At 60.5% G+C, this 21692-nt stretch overlaps 1 protein-coding gene across 3 annotated transcripts; it reads left to right on the top strand.

The window, feature by feature from the left end:
* Positions 1 to 738: 738 nt before the first annotated feature.
* On the top strand, positions 739 to 20945 carry ADAMTS10 (ADAM metallopeptidase with thrombospondin type 1 motif 10). 3 transcript variants are annotated; one of them, XM_014779752.2, is made up of 26 exons: positions 739 to 1063; positions 3325 to 3435; positions 4803 to 4989; positions 5228 to 5574; positions 5930 to 6086; positions 7368 to 7585; positions 9373 to 9456; positions 9556 to 9701; positions 10056 to 10099; positions 10247 to 10352; positions 10439 to 10585; positions 10770 to 10911; positions 13788 to 13895; positions 14316 to 14461; positions 14553 to 14616; positions 15316 to 15418; positions 15687 to 15820; positions 15911 to 16034; positions 17014 to 17094; positions 17180 to 17343; positions 17436 to 17562; positions 17665 to 17790; positions 18172 to 18376; positions 18628 to 18804; positions 18880 to 19039; positions 20182 to 20945. In XM_014779752.2, the coding sequence occupies exons 3-26, from the start codon at positions 4902 to 4904 to the stop codon at positions 20194 to 20196; spliced, it is 3213 nt and encodes a 1070-aa protein (XP_014635238.1). In that variant the 5' UTR covers positions 739 to 1063; positions 3325 to 3435; positions 4803 to 4901; the 3' UTR covers positions 20197 to 20945. The 3 variants fall into 3 exon arrangements, with proteins under 3 accessions (XP_014635238.1, XP_004443820.1, XP_087281739.1); XM_004443763.3 differs by having other exon boundaries at positions 17661 to 17790; XM_087425613.1 differs by having other exon boundaries at positions 739 to 1111; positions 17661 to 17790.
* The last annotated feature ends 747 nt before the right edge of the window (positions 20946 to 21692 follow it).

The raw sequence follows: 21692 nt of genomic DNA, 5'->3' as shown, positions 1-21692 counted from the left end.
CCAAGGGCAAGGCCAGGCCAGGCTCTGCCCAGCCCCCTGGGGGCCAGGCCTGGAAAATGCCCGGAATGGTGAGGTCTGGGGGTCACCGCCCTGCCCCCTCCTGGAGCACTGGCCCCTGGCCAGGCACCTAGAGGCCTGTGGGGCAGCCGGCCACCTTGGGCTCGAATCTCACCCCCGCCTGACAGTCCAGGTCACCCCCGTTCATGCCGTGGCTCCACTTTTATGGAACAAAACCCACAGGGTCCGGCTCCTGTGGCGCCTTCCCGCTCCCCGTCTCCGGCCTCAGTTTCCTCTGCGGCGAAATGGGTCCAGCCAGGCCCAGGGCACGTCAAACCCCCAGAGAGGAGCTCCGGGGAGGGCGAAGGCGGGCTGTGATTTATTCAGTCTTCCCGGGCACCGTGCCTGGCACACGGGAGGCGCCCAATAAATACTTGTTTGAGCGAGGACCGGCCCTCAATAAATAACAGCTGTTGTCGATGCCGCGGAGGCTGGCGAGGGAGTGGGCTCTCCCCTCCCCCACCATCCCCTCTTTCTCCCATCCCCCTCGCGCCCCATTCCTTCCCCTCAGCCCGCACCCCGCGAGGTCGCCCCCTCCTCCAGGCCCCCACCTCCTCCCGCCTTTCCATTCAATCTTCCCCCGCCCCCACCCACATGCCCCTCCCTCCCCATCCCCCAGCCTCCCTCCCCATCCCCCACACTCCCACCTTATTCTCCCCCACTCCCGCCCCTACCCCATGGCATCCTCTCGCATCCGATTCCCCCTCCTCCCCCCGTGACTCCCCAGCCCCCACGCGGGGCGCGCGCTGGGCGGGGCCGCCCGAGCTCCCGGGTCCCTGGCGCGGATCCAGCCCGCGGCCCAGGCCGGGCGGCGGCGGCGGCGGGCGGGGTTCTGGCGGCGCGCGGTTTGGGGGTTTTTTATAACCCTGGCAGGCGGCTCAGGAAGTGCCTTCCCCGCGCCCCCTCCCCCGGCCACGCCGCCGCGCTCGCTCCCTCCCTTCCTGCGCGCGCGGGGCGCAGACGGCGGCCGAGACGCAGACGAGGCCCGGCGGGCGCGCGGCCGCAGGTAGAGGCGCGGGCCGGAGCCGGGGTGCGCGACGCTGGGTGACTTCGGGTGTGTGCGTCGGACGGGGATGGCTGGGGGCCGGGGGACGCTGGACCGGCCGGCAGTGGGGGTCGTGGCGATGTGCTGTGTCCCTAAGAAGCGTGTGCGACACTGAGTTCATGCGAGCCCGTCTGGGTTTGTTTGCTGTGTGTGTGTGTGTGTGTGTGTGTGTGTGTGTGTGTGTGTCGGGGTGCGTGTGGACATCCACGGACGTGTAAATGCTTGTGTGTCTGCATACATGTGTCTGTATGAAAACGCCTGTGCGTGTCTGGGTGTGTTTGAACTTGTGTGTGGTTAGATGGGATGTTGTGTGTGTGGTTCTGCGTAAGTGTGTGTGCACAGTGTGTGTCCATCTGCTGTGTGTGAGTGTCTAGATGAGGGTGTGCGTATCTCCACACATCTGTGTGTTTGTCTCCGGTGTGTCTGAGCGTAAGGAGTGTGTAAATGCCTGTGTTTAAGTGTGTCTGGGCTGTGTGTCAAAGTTTTGTGGAACTTTGTGGGTTTGCCCCGGTCTGGTGTGAGTGAGTAAATGAGTGTGTACGTGTCTGTGCGTGTAGGCCCGGGTGCGTGTTTGTGTGTCTGGGTTTGTCTCTGGGTTGCCTGTGTATGTGTGTGAATGAGTGTGGAAGTGTGTGTGTGTGTGCACATAGGTCTGGGGAGTGTGTAGTTGTGTGTCTTGTGCGTTTGTCCCTGGGTGTGTTTGTCGGTGTGTGCAGGGGGGTCCTTTGTGGGTCTGCCGTGTCCGATTGTTGGTCCCCAGCTGCGCAGGTGTGGCTGCCCCCGGTGTGTGTGTGTCGCTGTGTGTGTTTGTGTGTCTGGGTGTGGGAGTGGCACCGCCCACTTCCCGTGAGTTGGTCACCCAGGCCACAGCCGTCTGTCTCAGGGTGTCTCCAGCCCAGCGGGCTCGAGGCCTTTAATTAGTGACTGGTCAGGGGGAACCCGCCGGGCCGCAGGCCCCCTCCTCCTGCGGGCCGCGGCCGGCCTTTGTCTGCTCTCCGGGCAGGGTCTGCCTCCTGCCTGCCCGGCCAGATGTGCTGCGCCCGCCCGGAGGAGGAGGCCGGCGGCCCAGGCTGGCGGGGCCTCTGCCTGGGCAGCCTCGGCCGGCCGTGGCCTCCACAGGGAGGCCTGGCAGCCCTGTCCCCCTTCCGGCCCGAGAGGTCTGGTTGTGGATAAGCGGGTCCCTTCAGGGTCCCCGGGATGGGATGGAGCCTCTGTTTCCGGGCTGTTTCCGGGAGGCATTTCCTCCTCCAGCACTGGCACCCTCCCCCACGCCGGCCGCCTCCCTCCTGCCTTCTGGGAGGAGGGGCTGAGGGGAACGGCCAGGCCTGGGTACACACACACACACACACACACACACACAGAGACACATGGACACACACCAGACACAAAGTCACATACATACACAGTTACACCCATACACACAGTCACAGTGCAGATCCCCTGATGACGTCTGTTGCCCCTAGCCACGCTGGAGTCCCCTATCCACCCCCAAGCCTCATCTTCCCCCCAGACTCACCCAGACCTGGTCGTGGTCCCCCCAGTGCCCTGGGCAGGTCACACCTCCTGGCTGCCCCCTGGGCTGGGCCACAGTCCCAGGTGCTCTCCCCCGGCCCCGTCCTGCCCCATCAGACCCTTGTGTGCCCTCCCCCTCCAGCCCCCTCTCCTCCCCATCCCCACCCACCTATGCTGGGTCCTTCAGCACTGTCCCCCATACCCAACCTGAGCCAGAAGCACAAGGAGGGGTGTGAGGTCATTGGGAGGAGGGGCCCAGCCTCAGAGGACAGTGGTGAGGACTTGGGGAGGGGGGAGCAGGAGAAGACACTGCCACCAGGACCAGAGCCACAGAGCCACTGTGGGAGGCAGATTCTGCACCAGCCTGGCAGTGGGGCAAGGAGGAGAGGGATAGGACTGGGGGAGGGGGGTTCCAGCCTCATTTGCAATGAGAAAGCTGCCACCTTGGCATGGGGGGGGGGGTGGTTTAAGGCAGGAGGGGGCTCAAGGGAGCCCGACCAGGAGGGGTTTAATCCAGAGCTGATCAAGGCCTCCGAGGACGGAGTAGGCAGGGGTAGGGAGGAGGGAGTTTTGAGGGGGCTAGGAACAGAGGGAGGACATAATCCAAGAAGGGTTGGCCAGGGGTGGGGAGAAGGGCAGGGTTTCTTCAGTGACCCTTGAACTCCAGACCAATCCAGCTCCTCCTCACTGCCCTCTCCCTCCCTGCCCAGGCTCCAAAGAAGAAGCTACTGAGGCCCAGAGAGGCCCACACACAGTGAGCGGCCGAGGGAAAGATCCCCATAGGGGTCCGACACTGCACCACCAACTAAAACCCATGAAAGGTAAAAAGAAAAAAAAAAAAAATCCAGGGCTGGCCCCATGGCATAGTGGTCAAGTTCAGCGTGTTCCGCTTCGGTGGCCCAGGTTCGCAGCTTTGGATCCTGGACGCGGACCTACACCACTCCTCGGCCACGCTGTGATGGCGTCCAACATATAAAGTAGAGGAAAACTGGCACAGATGTTAGCTCAGGGCTAATCTTCCTCAGCAAAAAATAATAATAATAATCCAAGGGGTAGATATCAGCCCTTGGGAACAGCAGGGCCACAGAGTGTCTGAGAGTGAGCTCCCCATCACTGGAGGGGTCCAAGCAAAAGTGGGGAATGTCAGCTTCTAAGTCGTCGTCTTAGAGAAAACCTGGCTCCATCCCTTAGGAGCTGAACTGCCCTGTTTGGGGATCGACTCTCAGACTTGGCCAGGCTGCAAAGAAAATAAGACAGTGTGTGATTAAGTGGGAAATTGCACAGAAGAGGAGGAGGAGGGCGGAGACGGGAGGGGGAGGAGGCTTTGGCACAGGGTGGCGGCCCAAAGTGGTGTCTGTGGCGCGGGCTGGTCTGGGGCAGAAGCCGGAGAAACGGAGACCTGCTGTGCAGCCCTGAAGCTTCAAGGAGGAAGAATCTGAAAGGAAAAGAAGTAGGTCTAGGGGCCGGGCTGGAAATGTAGGGTGGAGGAGAGGTCACAGGGATAGGGACCACGACGTGGGGGTTTCCAGCCCGCTGGCATGGTGAATAGTGCTACGCAGGGCAGAGGGCCCAGGATGGTCCAGGGGGAGAGGGGACCAAGCACTGGCCTCGGGTTTTGTCTGGGTTGAAAATTCACACCGGCCACCACAGCCTTCAAGTGTGTCCTGTTCCAGCCTCACCTTGCTGCCCTCCTGCCCCTGCCACGCTGGCCTCTGTGGTCCTGGGTCCACACCAAGCTCCTCCCTGCCTCCGAGCCTTTGCTCGTGCTGTTCCTCTGCCTGATACACCTTCTCCTGTCTCTTCCCATGATTGGTTTCTTCTCGTCCTTCGCACCTCCGCTTCTGAGCCTCCCCTTGACTTCTGAAGAAGCTGTCACATCTGAACAGCTCTCATTCATTTGACTCTTCGTTTACTTGTCTGTCATCTGTCACTCCCAGGAGACTGAAATGAAATGAAATGGTGTGAAAATGCTCAGGCCAATAGCTAGCTAGTAGTAGGTGCTCACAGAATCGAGGTCCTTGCCTGTCTTAAGAGTGTAGGGAGGATGGGGGGACGGGGGCAGGGGGGCTACTGACTTAAGGAAATGCGTTCAGTGTCTTCAAGCCAGAGGAAATGCCTTGGGCATCCTCAGAGCTGGGGGTGAGGGGCGGCAGGACCAGCCCCCCCTGACCTAGCTGCCCACTCCCAGGAGCCCGGTGATGCTGCCCAGGCTGTGAACAGGGAAGGCGGCGCTGTGGGGGCTGCCGGCAGCCAGGGCCGGGGAGAGACATGTGGACACGTGGCCTCTATGGCTCCCGCCTGCCAGATCCTCCGCTGGGCCCTCACCCTGGGGCTGGGCCTCACATTCGAGGTCACGCACGCCTTCCGGTCTCAAGGTAGGGGTGGTCCAGGGGAGGTGGTGGGGAGGAAGCAAGGGGCTGAGGAGGGATCAGTGGGGCTGGGATGGTGGTGATGGGGGGTGGGGGAGGTCCTGGGGTCAGTGAGGCCAGAGTCTTACAGCCGCTGACCTGGATTCAGAGGCCAGTGAGACCAGCGTCACTTGCCCTGCAGCCAAGCAGCCAGGACACGGGTCATTCCCAGGGCCCACCCCAGGCCTCTGACCCTTGCCCACAGATGAGTTCCTGTCCAGTCTGGAGAGCTATGAGATCACCTTCCCCACCCGAGTGGACCACAACGGGGCACTGCTGGCCTTCTCGCCCCCGGCCCCCCGGAGGCAGCGCCGGGGCACAGGGCCCGCGGCAGAGTCCCGCCTCTTCTACAAGGTGGCTGCACCCAGCACCCACTTCCTGCTGAACCTGACCCGCAGCCCCCGCCTTCTGGCAGGGCATGTCTCCGTGGAGTACTGGACTCGAGAGGGCCTGGCCTGGCAGAGGGCCGCCCGGGCCCACTGCCTCTACGCTGGCCACCTGCAGGGCCAGGCCGGCAGCTCCCGTGTGGCCATCAGCACCTGTGGGGGCCTGGTAAGCAGAGGGCTCTGGGAAGCGGGGGGGGAAGTGCCCACAAGTTAGAGGGTAAAAAAAAAAAAAATTTCTAAATATAGGTCAGAGAGGGAATCATAGAGGAAATTTTGAAAGCATTTTGAGCTAATCAATATTTTTAGGATGCAGCCAAAGCAGTACTTAGAGGAAAATGTGTAGCCTTAGGTCAGGCTGAAAATTAATGAGCTGAACCTCCCTCTCCAGAGATTAGAAAAGAAATAGCAGCATACACCCAGGAAGATAGGAAAAACGAAATCATAAAGGCAGAGATAGGGTCTCGGGGGTCTTAGGAACCAGGAAGTGATCTGAGCCCTCTGTCCCACTCCCCACCCCTCAGCACGGCCTGATTGTGGCAGACGAGGAAGAATACTTGATAGAACCTCTGCAAGATGGGCCAAAGGGAGCCCGGGGCCCAGAGGAGAGTGGCCCACACGTGGTGTACAAACGTTCCTCCCTGCGCCACCCCCACCTGGACACAGCCTGTGGAGTGAGAGGTACGTCTGTCCTTTGGGGGATGGGCAAAGGGGCCGCATGTCTTTGCCTTGAGGCAGAGGTGGGCAGCAGTGTCTCTCCATCCAGGTCCGCAGGCAGCTGCATGTGGGGAGGAATGGCAGACAGTCAGACGACAGGGCAGGAGGGCGGAGGAAGAGCCCATCCATCACCTCCATAGTCCAATGGTCCAGCAGTGAGTGAGACAGGCAGCTGGACAGCCAGACATGCTCATGTGTAAAACCATCTGTCTCCAGGATTACCATCTGATCAGACGGTTACACAGGAGGGTGGTTGTAGCAGATACTCACACAGTTGCACGATGAAAACACCAGGCAGAAGAAGAGCTCACCCACCGTTCAGAACTTCTTGCAGGAAGACAGCTGTGCAGTCAGACACTTAGGAGATGAGAGAGTAAGAAAGCTAGACAACAGAAAAATATTTACCGGGACACTCACAGCTGGAAAATCAGATCGCTGTGCGGTGGAAATGCAGAACACTGAGTTGTATAATCCAGGAGTCCGAGAGTAGGATGCTGTGGCAGACATACAACCACAGTTGGTTGCACAAGCAGAAAAGTGGGTGGTGTCACAGCTGGGTGGTAGTGAACAGTCAGGTAGTAAGACCATCAGGGCGTTGGATTGTTCTAGAGACATAGGATTGGGCAGTGCGTTGATTAGAAAGTTGCACAGTTGCGGGCAGGCCCGGTGGCCCAGCGATTAAGTGTGCGCACTCTGCTTCAGTGGCCCGGATTCGCAGGTTCGGATCCTGGGCACACACCAACGCACCACTTGGCAAGCCATGCTGTGGCAGCATCCCATATAAAGTGGAGGAAGATCGGCACAGATGTTAGCCCAGGGCCAGTCTTCCTCAGCAAAAAGAGGAGGATTGGCATTGGATGTTAGCTCAGGGCTAATCTTCCTCACGAAAAAAAAAAAGGAAAGTCACACAGTCGGAAGACCAAGAAGTGATACACGGACACGACTCCGGCAGTGAGGCTAGTGGCTACACACGTACGCTCAGGCAGTGGAATTGTCAGAAAGTTGTACGGTCGTGCTGAATGTTGTGGGGTGCTAGGCAGCTGTTCAACCAACCGGTTTGGCCGTGGGGTAGACATGTCATTGTAGAACCAGGCATCCGGGTGATGGAGCATCCGTAGAACCAGACATTGTACAACCAGAATACGCAGTAGCAAAAGAATGACATTGTGACAGCCGGGTAGACCATCAGACAGGTAATTAGCCAATAAGTGCAAGCACCAGAATGACCAGCAGTTGTCCATCCAGACGAGAAACCGTGGAAGGGGCGGCCGTGGTGGCTGCGCACCCTGAAGCCGCCGCCTGCCAGGCCGCTGGGCAACGAGACAGAGCGTGGCCAGCCAGGCCTGAAGCGCTCGGTCAGCCGGGAGCGCTACGTGGAGACCCTGGTGGTGGCGGACAAGATGATGGTGGCCTACCACGGGCGCCGAGACGTGGAGCAGTACGTGCTGGCTATCATGAACATTGTAAGTGCCTCCCCCTCCCTGGGCGTGGAGCCCTGAGAACCTGGAGCCAGCCTCCAGCGGTCAGGAAAAGGGGTGTCACCATCCCACCCCCATCCCTGACCTGAGGCCGGAGAAACAGAATGGAGGGGGGACAGGATGAGAAGGGAGAGCTGCATGTGACAAGGATGCAGGAGAGACAGCTTAGCACAGTGGCTAGGAGCGTGGGCTCTGCAGCCAGATGACCAGGGCTGAAGTCTGAGCTTTGCCACTTTTTAGCTGTGTGCCCTTGAGCAAGTTACTTCACCTCTCTGCCTTGGTTGACCCATCTGTAAAATGGGTACAACCATAGTATCAACTTCATAAGGCGAAGGTGGATGCGGTGAATTGATAAAGCACTTAGAACAGCGTGTGGCACACAGTGGGTGCCATATAATTCTTTGCTTTAGAAAAATAGACCCGTGGCTTGCAGGTACTTGTTGAGGTTAGCAGTACACATGTGGGCACACATCTGTGTACATGCAGAATTCTCGCTCAAGGGGCCGGCCCCGTGGCTTAGTGGTTAAGTTCGCGCTGCACCACTGGCGGCCCGGGTTCTGATCCCGGGCGCGCACCAATGCGCCGCTTCTCCAGCCATGCTCAGGCGGCGTCCCACATACAGCAACTAGAAGGATGTGCAGCCATGACATACAACTATCTAGTGGGGCTTTGGGGACAAAAAGGAGGAGGATTGGCAATAGATGTTAGCTCACAGCCGGTCTTTCTCAGCAAAAAGAGGAGGATTCGCATGGATGTTAGCTCAGGGCTGATCTTCCTCAGGAAAAAAAAAAAAAAAGAATTCTGGCTCAAGCACCTACCTATAAACTCATACGGGCTGACATCACTGACCCAGACTCAGATATACTCCATGCCCACGCTCGGTCTCAATCAAGGCTCTAGACCTCTCTGAGCCTCAGTTTCTACCTCTGTAAAGTGGGGTTATAATAGTATCTACTGCCGAGGGTAAGAGTTAGTGGGAGGGAAGCCAGATGGAGAGCTTGGCTTGATGAGTGGTGCTCTTGTTTCACTGAAGCAAAAAGGGAAGAGAAAAAGTCTGGCAGACAGACAGATGGCCCAAGATGTTGACAGAACATGGTATCTGATGCCACGATATTCTGCCCCAGCCCTGCCTCCCTCCCCTGGGCTTTCAAAGTTTCCTAAAACCTGCCAGGGTTGGGGATTTCCAGAGGGGTCAGTGGCGGTCCAGGGCTCCAAGATCGTGGCTCGGAATGGCCTCCATCATCTGTGCCCACTCACCCCTGGGTGACTTCTTCCTTCTCTCTGACCACTGTCTCCAGAGCTTCCTGCCCCCACAGTTCAGCCTTCCTGTGGTGGTGCTCAAATTGGTACCTTCAGATGGCCATGGAATGAGGCCAGAGGCGCACAACCCTCGGGCCACCTCTGGGCAGAGGCAGCCAGGGGTGATGGGTGGGGGGGCGTGGAGGATAAGCAGACAAGCTGAGCGGGGGTGAGTCCGTAGAAACGTACTGGCAAGCAACCAGAGCTTTGCAGGCTGGCTTCTCTGGACTTGAATCCCACTTATGGCACCTACAAGCTGCGTGTCCTAACCTCTCTGTGCATCAGTTTGCCCATCTGTAAAATGGGAATGATAATGGTACCTACATCATGGGAAGATATACACAGCATGCTTAGCCTGAGACCCAGCACGTAGTAGGTAGTTGATGCAAGTGAGGTATTGTCATTGTCTTGCTTTTTGTTTTCCATCCTGGGCCCCTCTTAAGACTCGGTCTCTCTTGTTTCTTGGAGGTCAGGTTGCCAAACTTTTCCAGGACTCAAGTCTGGGCAACATCGTTAATATCCTGGTGACACGCCTTATCCTGCTCACGGAGGACCAGGTGCGGGGGCCCCACCCCTCCCGCTGCACGCCAGTGGTGCCTGCCCTCCCCCCAGCGGGGTTGGCTGACACCCATCCACCTCACTCTGTCCATCCTCAGCCTACCCTGGAGATCACCCACCACGCCGGGAAGTCCCTGGACAGCTTCTGTAAGTGGCAGAAATCCATTGTGAACCGCAGCGGCCATGGCAATGCCATTCCGGAGAACGGCGTGGCCAACCATGACACAGCCGTGCTCATCACGCGGTGAGGGGCGGGCAGGGCTCCAGGCCTTGGGCCGGGGGAACACGCGGTCCAGGGGACCGTCCAGGTCCAGGCAGAGGATCACTTCCACTGGGAGGTGGGAGAGGCTGGGACTATTCAGCCGCCCCCTTGGGGAGCCAGGGATGGGGAGGGGCTGCTGGGAGCTTGAGAATGCGGGGAGGCAGGTGTTGGGCTCCTGGGTCATGGATGCATTCATTCACTCACTCTTGCATTCATTCATTCAAGCACTCGTGCCCCAAGGCCAGCTGGGGGCAGAGCATGAGGTTTCCAGTGAGAGGCAGATAGCACCTCCTGGGCAGAGCTCAGCCCTCTCACTGTCCCCCTCTCCTTCCACAGCTATGACATCTGCATCTACAAGAACAAACCTTGCGGCACACTAGGTACCGACGCCCCAGAGGTTTCAGCCACCTATGAGGGCAGTGGGCTGGGTGGCCCTGGCCCTGGTGGTGGGGGAGACCTGGCAGGGTGGGCAGGGATGGCCAGCACAGCCTGGGCCCCCAGCCCCACCCCACGTGCCCGTTCCCCAGGCCTGGCCCCTGTGGGCGGGATGTGCGAGCGGGAGAGAAGTTGCAGCATCAATGAGGACATCGGCCTGGCCACCGCATTCACCATCGCCCATGAGATCGGACACACGTGAGGCCAGAGGCACAGGGCGGGGGGGACGGGAGGGGCTGGGCAGGTCCCTCGGCACCCGGCGGAGCCGACACTGCTCTCCCCAGGTTTGGCATGAACCATGACGGCGTGGGGAACAGCTGCGGGGCCCGTGGCCAGGACCCAGCCAAGCTCATGGCCGCCCACATCACCATGAAGACCAACCCGTTCGTATGGTCATCCTGCAGCCGCGACTATATCACCAGCTTTCTGGAGTGAGGACGTACCCGCCTGTTCTGCCCACTCACTTTGGGGGGGACCCCCTGGAAATCGGGGCTGCGTCTGAGAAGGGTCCCATCGCCCGCAGGGCTGCCCCCCTGGGATCCCCAACCCAGCAGGGGCCCCTGAGCTCTTGGCCTGCAGCCCCCCAGCCTGACAGCTGCTTTCTTCTCCCCACAGCTCGGGCCTGGGGCTCTGCCTGAACAACCGGCCCCCCAGGCAGGACTTCGTGTACCCAACGGTGGCGCCCGGCCAGGCCTACGACGCGGATGAGCAGTGCCGCTTCCAGCACGGAGTCAAATCGCGTCAGTGTAAATACGGGGTAGAGAGAGCCTTCCTGCTTTCCTTCCTGGGAGGGGAGGGGGCCGTGACCACCAGGGGGGGTGGGAAACTCCACATGGGCACCCCCCGCCGGGCAGTGGGGGTGGGAGAGCCGGGAAGGGGAGTGATCCCCCGTGGGGGCTGCGTGGCGTTAGTGTCACAAGCAATCGGACAATGATTGGGAACGAGAGTGGGACCTCCTGGTTCCCCACCCCTGACTTGGGGCTGGGCTGGGCACAGCCTGGGAGACCACCTTCTGCTGCAGCAGAACTAAAGTCCCAGGACCCCTCACTGGGCCATTTTTAACCAAACATCCAGACTTGGTGGAAATAGTTTCCCTGGGAAGGAACCGTCTTCCCCACTTGGCAGAAAAACTGGACAGAGTCGTCCAGGGAAGCCCTCTCTTCACTCCCTGCGTGCCCCACCAACTGGTTCACAAGATCTCCTGGCCCCAGTCCTTGGCTGGATGAGCTCTGAGGCTCCTGACCCCTCCCCACTCTTTCCTGAGATTTAGACTCGGCTCGCAAAGCCCCATCCATGCATAGAGAAGCGAGCCGGGGTCCTACTCCCAGCTCCCCCCAGGTTGCTGGAGGCCTGCTGGCTTCCTGCTTCAGCCACCAGGGGCCACCAGCTCAGCTGGGGTCTGCACCTCCACGGCCTGCCTCCTCCAATGCCCTAAACACACTCCCCGCCCCCTCACGGCCTCAGCCCTAGTAGCCCGGACCCAGTCCCAATCCTCCATGCCCTCAAAACTCAAAAGATCAGAGTTGGGACGATCATGTGCAAGCTAATGCCATGTTAACTCAAAACAGAGAGCAGGCAGCTGTTAAAATGCCCTCCCTTCCTTCCAGTGCAAGACAAGGACACAAACCCTGGATTGACTTATATTTAACTGGCATTCCATTCTTACCCCCATACCCTAACTTGGCTGGTAACTACAGCGCCCTCTAATGAATTTCTAAAGAATTCTGAAGCCACCCTTGAGCGTCTGCTGTGTCCCAGGTATCCTAACAACGATGACAATGGCTGACATATACTGAGCGCCCACTATTTGCTAAGTATGTGATATGTATCATCTCATTGAAACTGTTGACAATCCTATGAGCCCCACATTACAGATGAAGGGACTGGGGTCACAGGAAGGGTACCTTGCCCAAGTCACAATTTGAGAACATGGCAGAGCCGAGACTCGAATCCAGGTCTCTCTATGACTCCAAATTTTATAAAGGGGTGGGGGAAGGGACGAAGAGTCAGAACATCAAGCGTGGACTAGTGCTGGCTGTATGTTGAATTGATTCTTCCTTTTGTTTTTCCAAGGAACATCTTCCTGGCCCTCCTGGCAAAGGGGGGACTTATTGACTACGTGTAAATCGGTCAATATGTGTTAAAAAGCTGGGCTGAGTTCCTGGTTCAGAGATAGCTGTGGTGATTGATCCTCAATAACAGGGCGTTTATGCAAGCCTTTACATATCTGTCACATGCCTCTCTGCCTTTTATAGAGGCGAGGCCCATCTTGTAGATGAAGAAACTGAGATCCAGAGAGAGGGCAATACAGTGGCGGAGCTGAAGTCCCAGAGTGGCCCAGAACTCATTCATATGTACCACAGCACCTCCTTGTGGAGAGGAGGAAAAGCAGGGCTGGAATAGGCAGTTCTTTTAAGAGGTGTCAGAAGTGGGATGCGGGCTCGTGATATTTCTACAAATGGCCAGGAGGACACAAGCCAAAGGAAGCCAGAAAACCAGGCTGAGTTTTTAGTTGAGACGTGTCCTCTGGAGGGGCAGAAGGCAGGGACTCTGGAAGACATTTGAGGGAGCAGGTTTGAGGACAACTCTCCAAACTTCTCATGTGTATGCAGGTGTCTCTCAGAGGCTGACTCAGGAAAATTCTCTTCCTGTGGCCATTGATTGGTCCCATCCCAAATCTTCAAAGCTTGGAAGGATTAGGTTCGAAGAGGAGATTACACGTGATTTTATAAAAAGGGGACAGAAGGATCTCCACTTCTCAGAGAGAAGACCCTGGGGCTAGAGGGTCAGATGTGGCCCCCCTGAACCCCGTGGGGCTTGTCCAGGGATATTAAACTGGGCCTTAAGGGTCAGAGTGACTCCTTGGCGTTGGCCCAGCTTCCTGCCATGGACAGGACTTGTTGCCAGGGCCTGGGCCAGCCCAAGCAGGGTTCAGACAGGAAGAAGGTGAGCTGATTTTTCGCTGGGGGAAGTAGAGGAATACCCCACACAGACCCAGCCTGGCTCTGTCCCCTCCCAACCTTCCACAGATTAAAAGCTTTGGGATTTTCCCCAGCTTAGGTGGGGGGAACAAAGAGAATCACCAGCTGGAAAAAATTAGAGATGGAGCCCTTGCCCTGAGCCATCTTCCAGGCCTGATTTTTCAGAACCACTTCTTCTCCATGGGCTGCTTTGCTCATCCTAAAAAGAAATCCAGAATTCTCTTCATGCCTCAGCAGGTCCCAAGGTTCCTTCTAGAAACTCAGGAGGTACCAGGGGCTGAACTGCAGAGGGATTAGATCACAGACCCTGCGATCAAAGGTCTGGGTGAGAATCCAAGCTGCCCCCTAGTAGCTGTGTGATCTCGAGCAAGTGACCCTATCTGTCTGAGCCTTGGTTTTCTCCCGACAAAATGGGGATAATGCTTAAGAGAGTTGATGGCACATGTAGGCGGGCAGCCTATAGGCACAGAAGAGGTCCCAGGCCGTACCCAGCAAGGGGATCCAAGAAGACTCACTTGAGACTCAGAAAAGGAGCGCTGGGGCCCCACTGCCAAGCCGGCAGTGAGCGGGTCGCCTGGGTCCTTCCAAGCCGGGCGGGCTGCCCGAGGGAGGAGGGAGGGGGGCGAGCCTGAGCGGGCGCCTCGGCCCGCAGGAGGTCTGCAGCGAGCTGTGGTGTCTGAGCAAGAGCAACCGGTGCATCACCAACAGCATCCCGGCCGCCGAGGGCACGCTGTGCCAGACACACACCATCGACAAGGGGGTGAGCGCCGGCCAGGGCCCGCAGCTGGGCCCCGCCCCCTGTCCTTTAAGCCACGCCCACCAGCGCCACAGCGCGCTCTCCGGTCGGTTCCGGCCACGCCTCCTGCCCGCAGGCCCCGCCCCGTGCGCCTCCCGGGCCTGAGGCCACACCCCCTCCCCGTCTCAAGCCACGCCCCTCGGCGTGTCCTAGCCCCTGTTCGTGACTCGCTGCTTAGGCCGCTCCCGTTCTCTGTACGCGTCCCGCTCCCTGGCCGCGCCCCGATGCTACTTGACTGCATCCCGGGCCTCAGCCCCCACCTCCTTGCTCCCCCGTCCGCCCCATACCAGGCGGGGCTGAAATCCCCAGCTGGGGGCAGAAAGGGGCGCCGATCCCCCCGCGAGTGCGCAGAGCCTGACAACCCCCTCCCCATCCCGCGCGCAGTGGTGCTACAAGCGGGTGTGCGTCCCCTTCGGGTCGCGGCCGGAGGGCGTGGACGGGGCCTGGGGCCCGTGGACCCCGTGGGGCGACTGCAGCCGGACGTGCGGCGGCGGGGTGTCCTCCTCCAGCCGGCACTGCGACAGCCCCAGGTCAGCCCTCGGGACCCCTGCAAGGAGAGCGGGGCGGCCCCGGCCCCTGCTCCCCCCGCCCCATCTCCCTCCTGCCCCCCACCCCTTCCAGGCCAACCATCGGGGGCAAGTACTGCCTGGGCGAGAGGCGGCGGCACCGCTCCTGCAACACGGACGTGAGTTCCCCCGGGCCCGAGCCGGCGCCCTCGGCCCCCCTACCCTCGGAAGAGAGGGTAGTACCAAGCCCGCCTCCTCGGGAACCTTCTGGGGAAATTGGGCTGTGGAGGGAGGGGCCGGGGCGCCCTTCTGTCTCCTCTTTTCAGCTTCTCTGCTGTTCCTTTTTTCAATGTTGGGGTTCCCCACGGCTGAGTCCTGGGTGTAAACGAGTCTTATGTGTACAAACCCAATAAGCACGAGGCTACTGCAGGAGGGGGTGCTCAGAGAGTGGGGATGGCTTTTGAGCCAGGGGTAGCCTTCCCAGCCCCTACGTGGGGGGCTCGTGCCTCCCGGCGTCCACATACCCCGCACGCTCATGAAGAATGGGCCTGGCTCCTTTCTCGGCCCTCTCTCTCAAGGAAGTCCCCACGGTCTGAAACCAGAAGCCCAGGCATCGTCCCCAGCTTGCCCCCAACCTCTAATGAGTCACCTAGTCCCACCTCAGATGCTCCTGTTCCTCTAGCACCACTGCCTGGACCTAGCCCAGGCCACGGTCCAGCCTCCTCTGGACGTTCACAGCCTCCTCCCTGGCCTCCCTGCCTCCAGCCTCACTCTTCCAACCCATCCCATTCTGAGAGAGAGTTCTCCACCCTGGGCCTCTGCCCTAACCCCTTTCCCCCACACCTGGCCTCCCTCCCTCTCCCCTCTGGTACCCCCAGGACTGTCCCCCAGGCTCCCAGGACTTCAGGGAAATGCAGTGCTCTGAATTTGACAGCGTCCCCTTCCGTGGAAAATTCTACACGTGGAAGACATACCGAGGAGGTGAGTGGGGGCCTCAGGAGGCTGGGGGGCAGGTGGATACAGCATCGTGGGGTCTGCCCTGAGCCCTCCGCTCACTCAAGGAGCCAGAGTGCCTGGGATACGGCTCAGCGCTGCCTCGACTGGATGCTGGGAACCCCACTCCCTCTACCCAACCTGCTCGTCCTTCTTGGGCCTGGGGTCTGTCCCTCTGGGCCTCACCTCCCCCAGGAAGTGAGTGGGGAGTCCCAGGCAGGCCTGGCCCTCGTTCTGACGGGACCGTGCCCCCCAGGGGGCGTGAAGGCCTGCTCCCTCACGTGCCTCGCAGAAGGCTTCAACTTCTACACAGAGAGGGCGGCAGCCGTGGTGGACGGGACGCCCTGCCGCCCGGACACAGTCGACATTTGTGTCAGCGGCGAGTGCAAGGTGGAGGGGAACTCCCAGAGAGAGGGGAGGGCATGGGAGACCGGGGGGGGGGGGCCTCACTGACACCCCCACCCCCACTGCCCTCCCCAGCATGTGGGCTGCGACCGGGTGTTGGGCTCTGACGTGCGGGAGGACAAGTGTCGAGTGTGCGGGGGAGACGGCAGTGCCTGTGAAACCATCGAGGGGGTCTTCAGTGCAGCCCTGCCCGGGGCCGGTGAGAGACCCCCGCTTCCCCTCTCATGCCCCGTTTGGTGGCTGCAGGTGGGGCTGGCCCCACCCCAGTACAGGATCAGCAACTCCTCAGACCCAGGGACCCAATGGGGTGTCAGAGACCCAAAAAGTTCTGGGGGCGCAGCAATGCCCCAGATCAGAGTCAGGGACTGGCTTGGGCTCTAGTGCCTAAACCTTGGCACTTAATGTGTCCAAGGGGGTGGGGAATCTCAATCTCTCCCCTCCGCCATCCTGGGGGCCTCCTGTGCTTCTGGGGAGATGGGGGGTCGCTCTCCATGGCCTGTGAGCCAAGGGGGCTGAGGGATTCTCTGGGCTAAAGGAAAGGGCTTACCAGGAGAGGGGACACCTGCAGGGTGGGGTGAACTCGAGCCCTTCCAAGCCTTGGGCTGAAGGAGAGAGACCCCAGGGAGTAGGGGATGGAAAGGTGGACTTATGGAACCAAACACACAGTGAGGCCCAAGTGTGGGGCTCGAGGGGACAGTGTAGGGGTCCAGGCAGATAAATTAGGACTCATGGGGGGCACAAGTGGACAGGGATGGGGGGTTCACAGGGACCGTGATCGTCCAGGGAGTAAGTGGTGGAGCCCACTGCAACCTAACTCTGACTGCTGAAGCCACCATGTCGCCCTGTGCCCAAGCCCACTCCTGCTGCTTGTTGGAGGGTGGGGGTGGGCCAGATCATTTTGGTAGATAGCGAGACAGGAAAGTTTGAGTTCGAATCCCAGCCCAGCCACTTCCTAGCTGGGCAAGCTGCTTAGCCTCTCTGAGCCTCAGTTTTGTCATCTGCAAAATGGGCGTGATGACACATCTGCTTCACAGGGCCATAGCTTGGGACGCAGGGGGATGTCCTCGTAAGCGCTTAGGGCCAAAATGGTAGCTGCAATCCTCAGGGACCAGAGATGGGGGAAGCAGGCAGGTGTGGCGGACGGGCTGAGTGGGCAACATCTGAGCTCCGCCGTCCAGGGTACGAGGAAGCCGTCTGGATCCCCAAAGGCTCCGTCCACATTTTCATCCAGGACCTGAACCTCTCCCTCAGTCACCTGGGTGAGCCAGAGATGGGGGAATGAGGACCGGGGATCAGCAGGGGTGTTAGTGTGGCTGGCGTTCTCACCCTTGTGCTGTCCCCCAGCCCTGAAGGGGGACCAGGAGTCCTTGCTGCTGGAGGGGCTGCCCGGGACCCCCCAACCCCACCGCCTGCCCCTGGCCGGGACCACCTTTCAGCTGAGACAGGGGCCAAATAACACGCAGAGCCTAGAAGCCCTGGGACCCGTTAACGCATCTCTCATCGTCATGGTAATGGCCCGGCTGGGAGCAAGGTGCAGGAGAAGGTTAGCATCCTTGTGGGGACTGGAGCTTGACTTCCTTTGATGCCCCCGTCCTCCCAGGTACTGGCCCGGACAGAGCTGCCCGCCCTCCGCTACCGTTTCAATGCGCCCATCGCCCGCGACGCACTGCCCCCCTACTCCTGGCACTACGCGCCCTGGACCAAGTGCTCGGCCCAGTGTGCGGGCGGTGAGGCCAGGCTGGGGCCGGTGGGGGGGTGGGCACTGGTCACCCGGGCTGGCCTTCCGGGCCGGGCGGGGCTGAGCAGGCCTCTCTCCCGCCCCCAGGCAGCCAGGTGCAGGCCGTGGAGTGCCGCAATCAGCTGGACAGATCGGCCGTGGCCCCCCACCACTGCAGCGCCCACAGCAAGCTGCCCAAGAGACAGCGCGCCTGCAACACAGAGCCCTGCCCGCCCGAGTGAGTGCCCCCAGGCCGCAGGGTCGCAGGAGGGACTGAGTTACTGAGATCAGAGGAGAGAGTGCTCCCAGAGCTGGGGTGACAGTGCTCCCCAGGGTGGGGTCAGGGCCCTCCTGGAGTCAGAGGCAGAACAATGATGCTCCCCAGTTAAGTCCAGGTAGTCACCTACCCTGGGATGATGCGCCTCCCCACCGGCAGTGTGGGTACAGAATAATGATGTTCCAGGATGGGGGGTCAGGGTGCTCCCTAAAGGAGCAACAGTCATCCCAGTGCCGGTTTCCCTAACCATGCAGGATGTTGCAGAGGAGGAGATTATGTTAGGGCCTCAGGGTTGGGGCGCCCTGCCCTGCATGCTCTCAGACCCCCGCCCCCATGCCGCAGCTGGGCCGTGGGAAACTGGACGCGCTGCAGCCGCAGCTGTGACGCGGGCGTGCGCAGCCGCTCGGTCGTGTGCCAGCGCCGCGTGTCAGCCGCCGAGGAGAAGGCGCTGGACGACAGCGCGTGCCCGCAGCCGCGCCCACCCGTCCTGGAGGCCTGCCACGGCCCCGCCTGCCCGCCCGAGTGGGCCGCCCTGGACTGGTCGGAGGTCAGCCGCCCCTTCCCGCCCGTGCCCAACCCACTCCCTTTGCAGCGCGGGGCAGGGACTAGGATGCCCATGTGGGGTCATGCCCTCTCCACAGTCATGAGCCCCTCCCACTAGCCTTAGTGGGCCACCCTCGACTGGTCCGAGGTTAGCTGGGCCCTCTTCACCTCCCACTGGACCAGCATCCTCCGTACTCCCCGTGCGTGCGGGAACTGGGGCGCCCGCTGAGCATGAACCGCCTCCTCCAACTGCAGTGCACCCCCAGTTGCGGGCCGGGCCTCCGCCACCGCGTGGTCCTTTGCAAGAGCGCAGACCACCGCGCCACGCTGCCCCCCGCGCACTGCTCGCCCGCAGCCAAGCCGCCAGCCACCATGCGCTGCAACTTGCGTCGCTGCCCCCCGGCTCGCTGGGTGGCGGGCGAGTGGGGCGAGGTAGGCGGGTGCGCCCTGGGGGGCGGGGGCGGGGACCGGGCGGCCCTGCGGCGGCTCAGCGGCGACTCCCCGCAGTGCTCCGCGCCCTGCGGCGTTGGGCAGCAGCAGCGCATCGTGCGCTGTTCCAGCCACACCGGCCAGCCGTCGCGTGAGTGCGCCGAGGCGCTGCGGCCACCCACCACGCAGCAGTGCGAGGCCAAGTGCGACAGCGCGCCCCCTGGTGACGGCCCCGAAGGTATGTGGGGCGGGAGGCCAAGGGCCACCAGGAGGGCCCTGTCTGGAGGAAGCCACAGAAGAGCGTGGGGGTCCTGACCATTGGCCCTAGAACTTCTCCACCCACCAAAATGCCTTCTCTGTCTCCTCCGGATCTTTCACCGTCCCCTCCCCACAAACATTTATTAAGTGCCGCTGTGTGCCGAGCATTTCAGGCACCTGATCCTTCCCGGCACCCAAACTCTGGTCATTCTCCCAACCACCTCCATGACCTTGCCCTGTTTACCTCCACCTGTAGCAGTATTTGCCTAATATTTTTTCTTTAAATCAGAGTTTCTCAGCAGGCACTGTTGACATTTTGGGCCACGTGATTCTGTGTCGTGGGGGCTGCCCTGTGCATTGTAGGACGTTGAGCAGCAGCCCATGCCAATCTAGTGCCTCCCCCCAGTGGTGACAACCAAAAATGTCTCCAGACATCGCCAAAGGTCCCCCGGGGGGCAAAATCTCATCCCCTTGAGAAACACAGATTTAAATACACCCGGTTTTTTTCCTACCTAAGTAAATTTATTTTTCATAGAGAACACTAGATGACTTACTCTGGGCATTGGAACCAAACTGCTTTCACCTTCCACTTCTGTGCCTTCGTCTCCTCATCCATCAAGGGCGGTAAATAATATAGACACTTGAGGGAGTGCCACGTTAGGGAGATGGAAAAAGATAATCCACGAGAAGCACCAGGCCCTGTCATACATCACTGACCGCTAGGGGGAGCCCGCATCCGCTGTCAGGAACAGACTGTCGATTATCATAACCACGAAATACACAAATGCCCTGAAAAAGAGGGACTCTGCTGGAGGTCAAGGTCCTCAGTCTGTTACAAAGGAAAACGAGCAAGGATTACAGCCCCAAAGGATCTAAAGGATCATTGAAAAGGGAATAATTTTCTCGTGATTTAATACTGTGTCCGAGCCACCCATCCTGTGCGCTCTCTCTCTCAAAACCCTCAAACAGCCTAATGACATAGTTACTATGATAAGCCCCCTTTGACAGGTGAGGAAACGAAGGCACAGAGAAGCTAGGAAGCGCTGTGCAGGCAGCCACGTGCCCCCGCGGGGAGGGACTCTGAGACCTGATCCCCCGACCCCCTTCTCCCGCCCCCTCCAGAGTGCAAGGATGTGAACAAGGTCGCCTACTGCCCCCTGGTGCTCAAATTTCAGTTCTGCAGCCGAGCCTACTTCCGCCAGATGTGCTGCAAAACCTGCCAGGGCCGCTAGGGGGCGCGCGGCCCTCGGAGCCACAGCTGGGCGCCGGCTAGGGGGGACCCAGCCTGCAGCTGGCCAGCCTGAAGGAGCCCGAGGGGGCGGGAGCTGGGAGTGAAGGGTGAGATGGAGCCGGAAGTTATTTATTGGGAACCCCTGCAGGGCCTCTGGCGGGGGGATGGAGAGGGGCTGGCCACCCCCAGGGCCCCTCGCCTGACCCTGTCCCAGTTCTTAAAGAGACCCCCTCCGGGGTGGGTTTGAGGAGGGGACAACTGTTCCCCCTAGTGCCCTCTTCACCCACCCCTAGGGAGCCCGCGACACTCCCCCCCTTTGATCGGAATATGTACTGTGAAGAGGGGGGGTGGGGAGGGGGTCAGCCGGTGCCCTGCCCGCCCCCCCAGCACTGCCCTATCCCTCCACTCTGAGCTGGGGGGGGTCTATGTCCGCTATGGGGGAGGGGGGTTAGCACCACCTCCCTACCACCCTCCCCCTGACCAGACCAACTATAGGGGTGAGACAGGGCTGGGAAGATCCACCCCGCCCTCTGCCCTGTCTGCCCCAGGGGGACCCCAACATACAGGCCGCCCCCATCATGGTGCTACAGGCCCTGCCCTGGGGCCCACACCCCTCGCCAGGAAGCCCTACATCAATAAAGTCCTGTCTTGTGTAGATTTCCGCGCATCGGTGTGTGTGTCAGCGCGTCTGGGTCACATTCAGCCCCCGCCCCAGCCTGGATGTGGCCACAGCCACTCACAGGTCGTCCCCAGCAGCCCTAAGGGGGCTTTTACCAACACAGACTAGAGCCCAGTGATTTTAGGATAAAAATACAGCTTCTCACGGAGGCTCTCGAAGCCACAGGGTCTGGCAGCCGCCATCCCGGCCACTACACTCCCAGTCACTCCGCACACCCCGGCCTGCTAGAGGTTCCTCAATCTCCCAGCAATCTTCCCATCTTGGGGTCTTGGCCACAGCTGTTTCCTCTGCCAGGGTACCCTCCCCTCCCCTCTTCGCCTGGTTAACTCCTACTCACCCTGCGGTCTCAGCACAAGCATCGCCTCCTCCCAGACGCCTCCCCTGATGCCCCCCACAAGGTGGGGGTCCTCCCGCCTGCTTATTCACTTTTAGCGCCTGGAGGCATTGCTGAGGTTGGCACACGCCGAGCCCGTCGATGGAGCAAGCTTGCGCGGATTCAGGGAGAAACGGGCTCCTCCCCAGATGTCGCCACTAGGGGGCGCGCGTCTTGGCGACCTCTAGGCAGGATGACGTGTGCCGCCCGGAGCGCGGGGTATCCCTGTCCTTGAGGCTCCCTGCCGGGCTCTCCGAGGGCCGGCTTCTGCCTCGGCCGCCTCCTCGCTGGGGGGCACGGGGAGGTGACAACCTCTGGGAACTGCCATGTCCTCAAATCGCAAGAGGAGA

The sequence above is a fragment of the Ceratotherium simum genome, chromosome 39 (assembly GCF_057802395.1).
Source record: "Ceratotherium simum simum isolate JZ-2026a chromosome 39, ASM5780239v1, whole genome shotgun sequence".
NCBI classification, from domain to species: domain Eukaryota; kingdom Metazoa; phylum Chordata; class Mammalia; order Perissodactyla; family Rhinocerotidae; genus Ceratotherium; species Ceratotherium simum.
This window is presented reverse-complemented; position numbering and strand designations above follow the sequence as displayed.

Bases quoted from the DNA above. Each gene is read 5' to 3' on its own strand.
- ADAMTS10 (XM_004443763.3), top strand. From the start codon at position 4,902: ATGGCTCCCGCCTGCCAGATCCTCCGCTGGGCCCTCACCCTGGGGCTG. The intron at 14,462-14,552 runs GTCAGCCCTCGG...CACCCCTTCCAG, and splicing joins CGGCACTGCGACAGCCCCAG to GCCAACCATCGGGGGCAAGT. The intron at 15,821-15,910 runs GTGGAGGGGAAC...TGCCCTCCCCAG, and splicing joins GTGTCAGCGGCGAGTGCAAG to CATGTGGGCTGCGACCGGGT.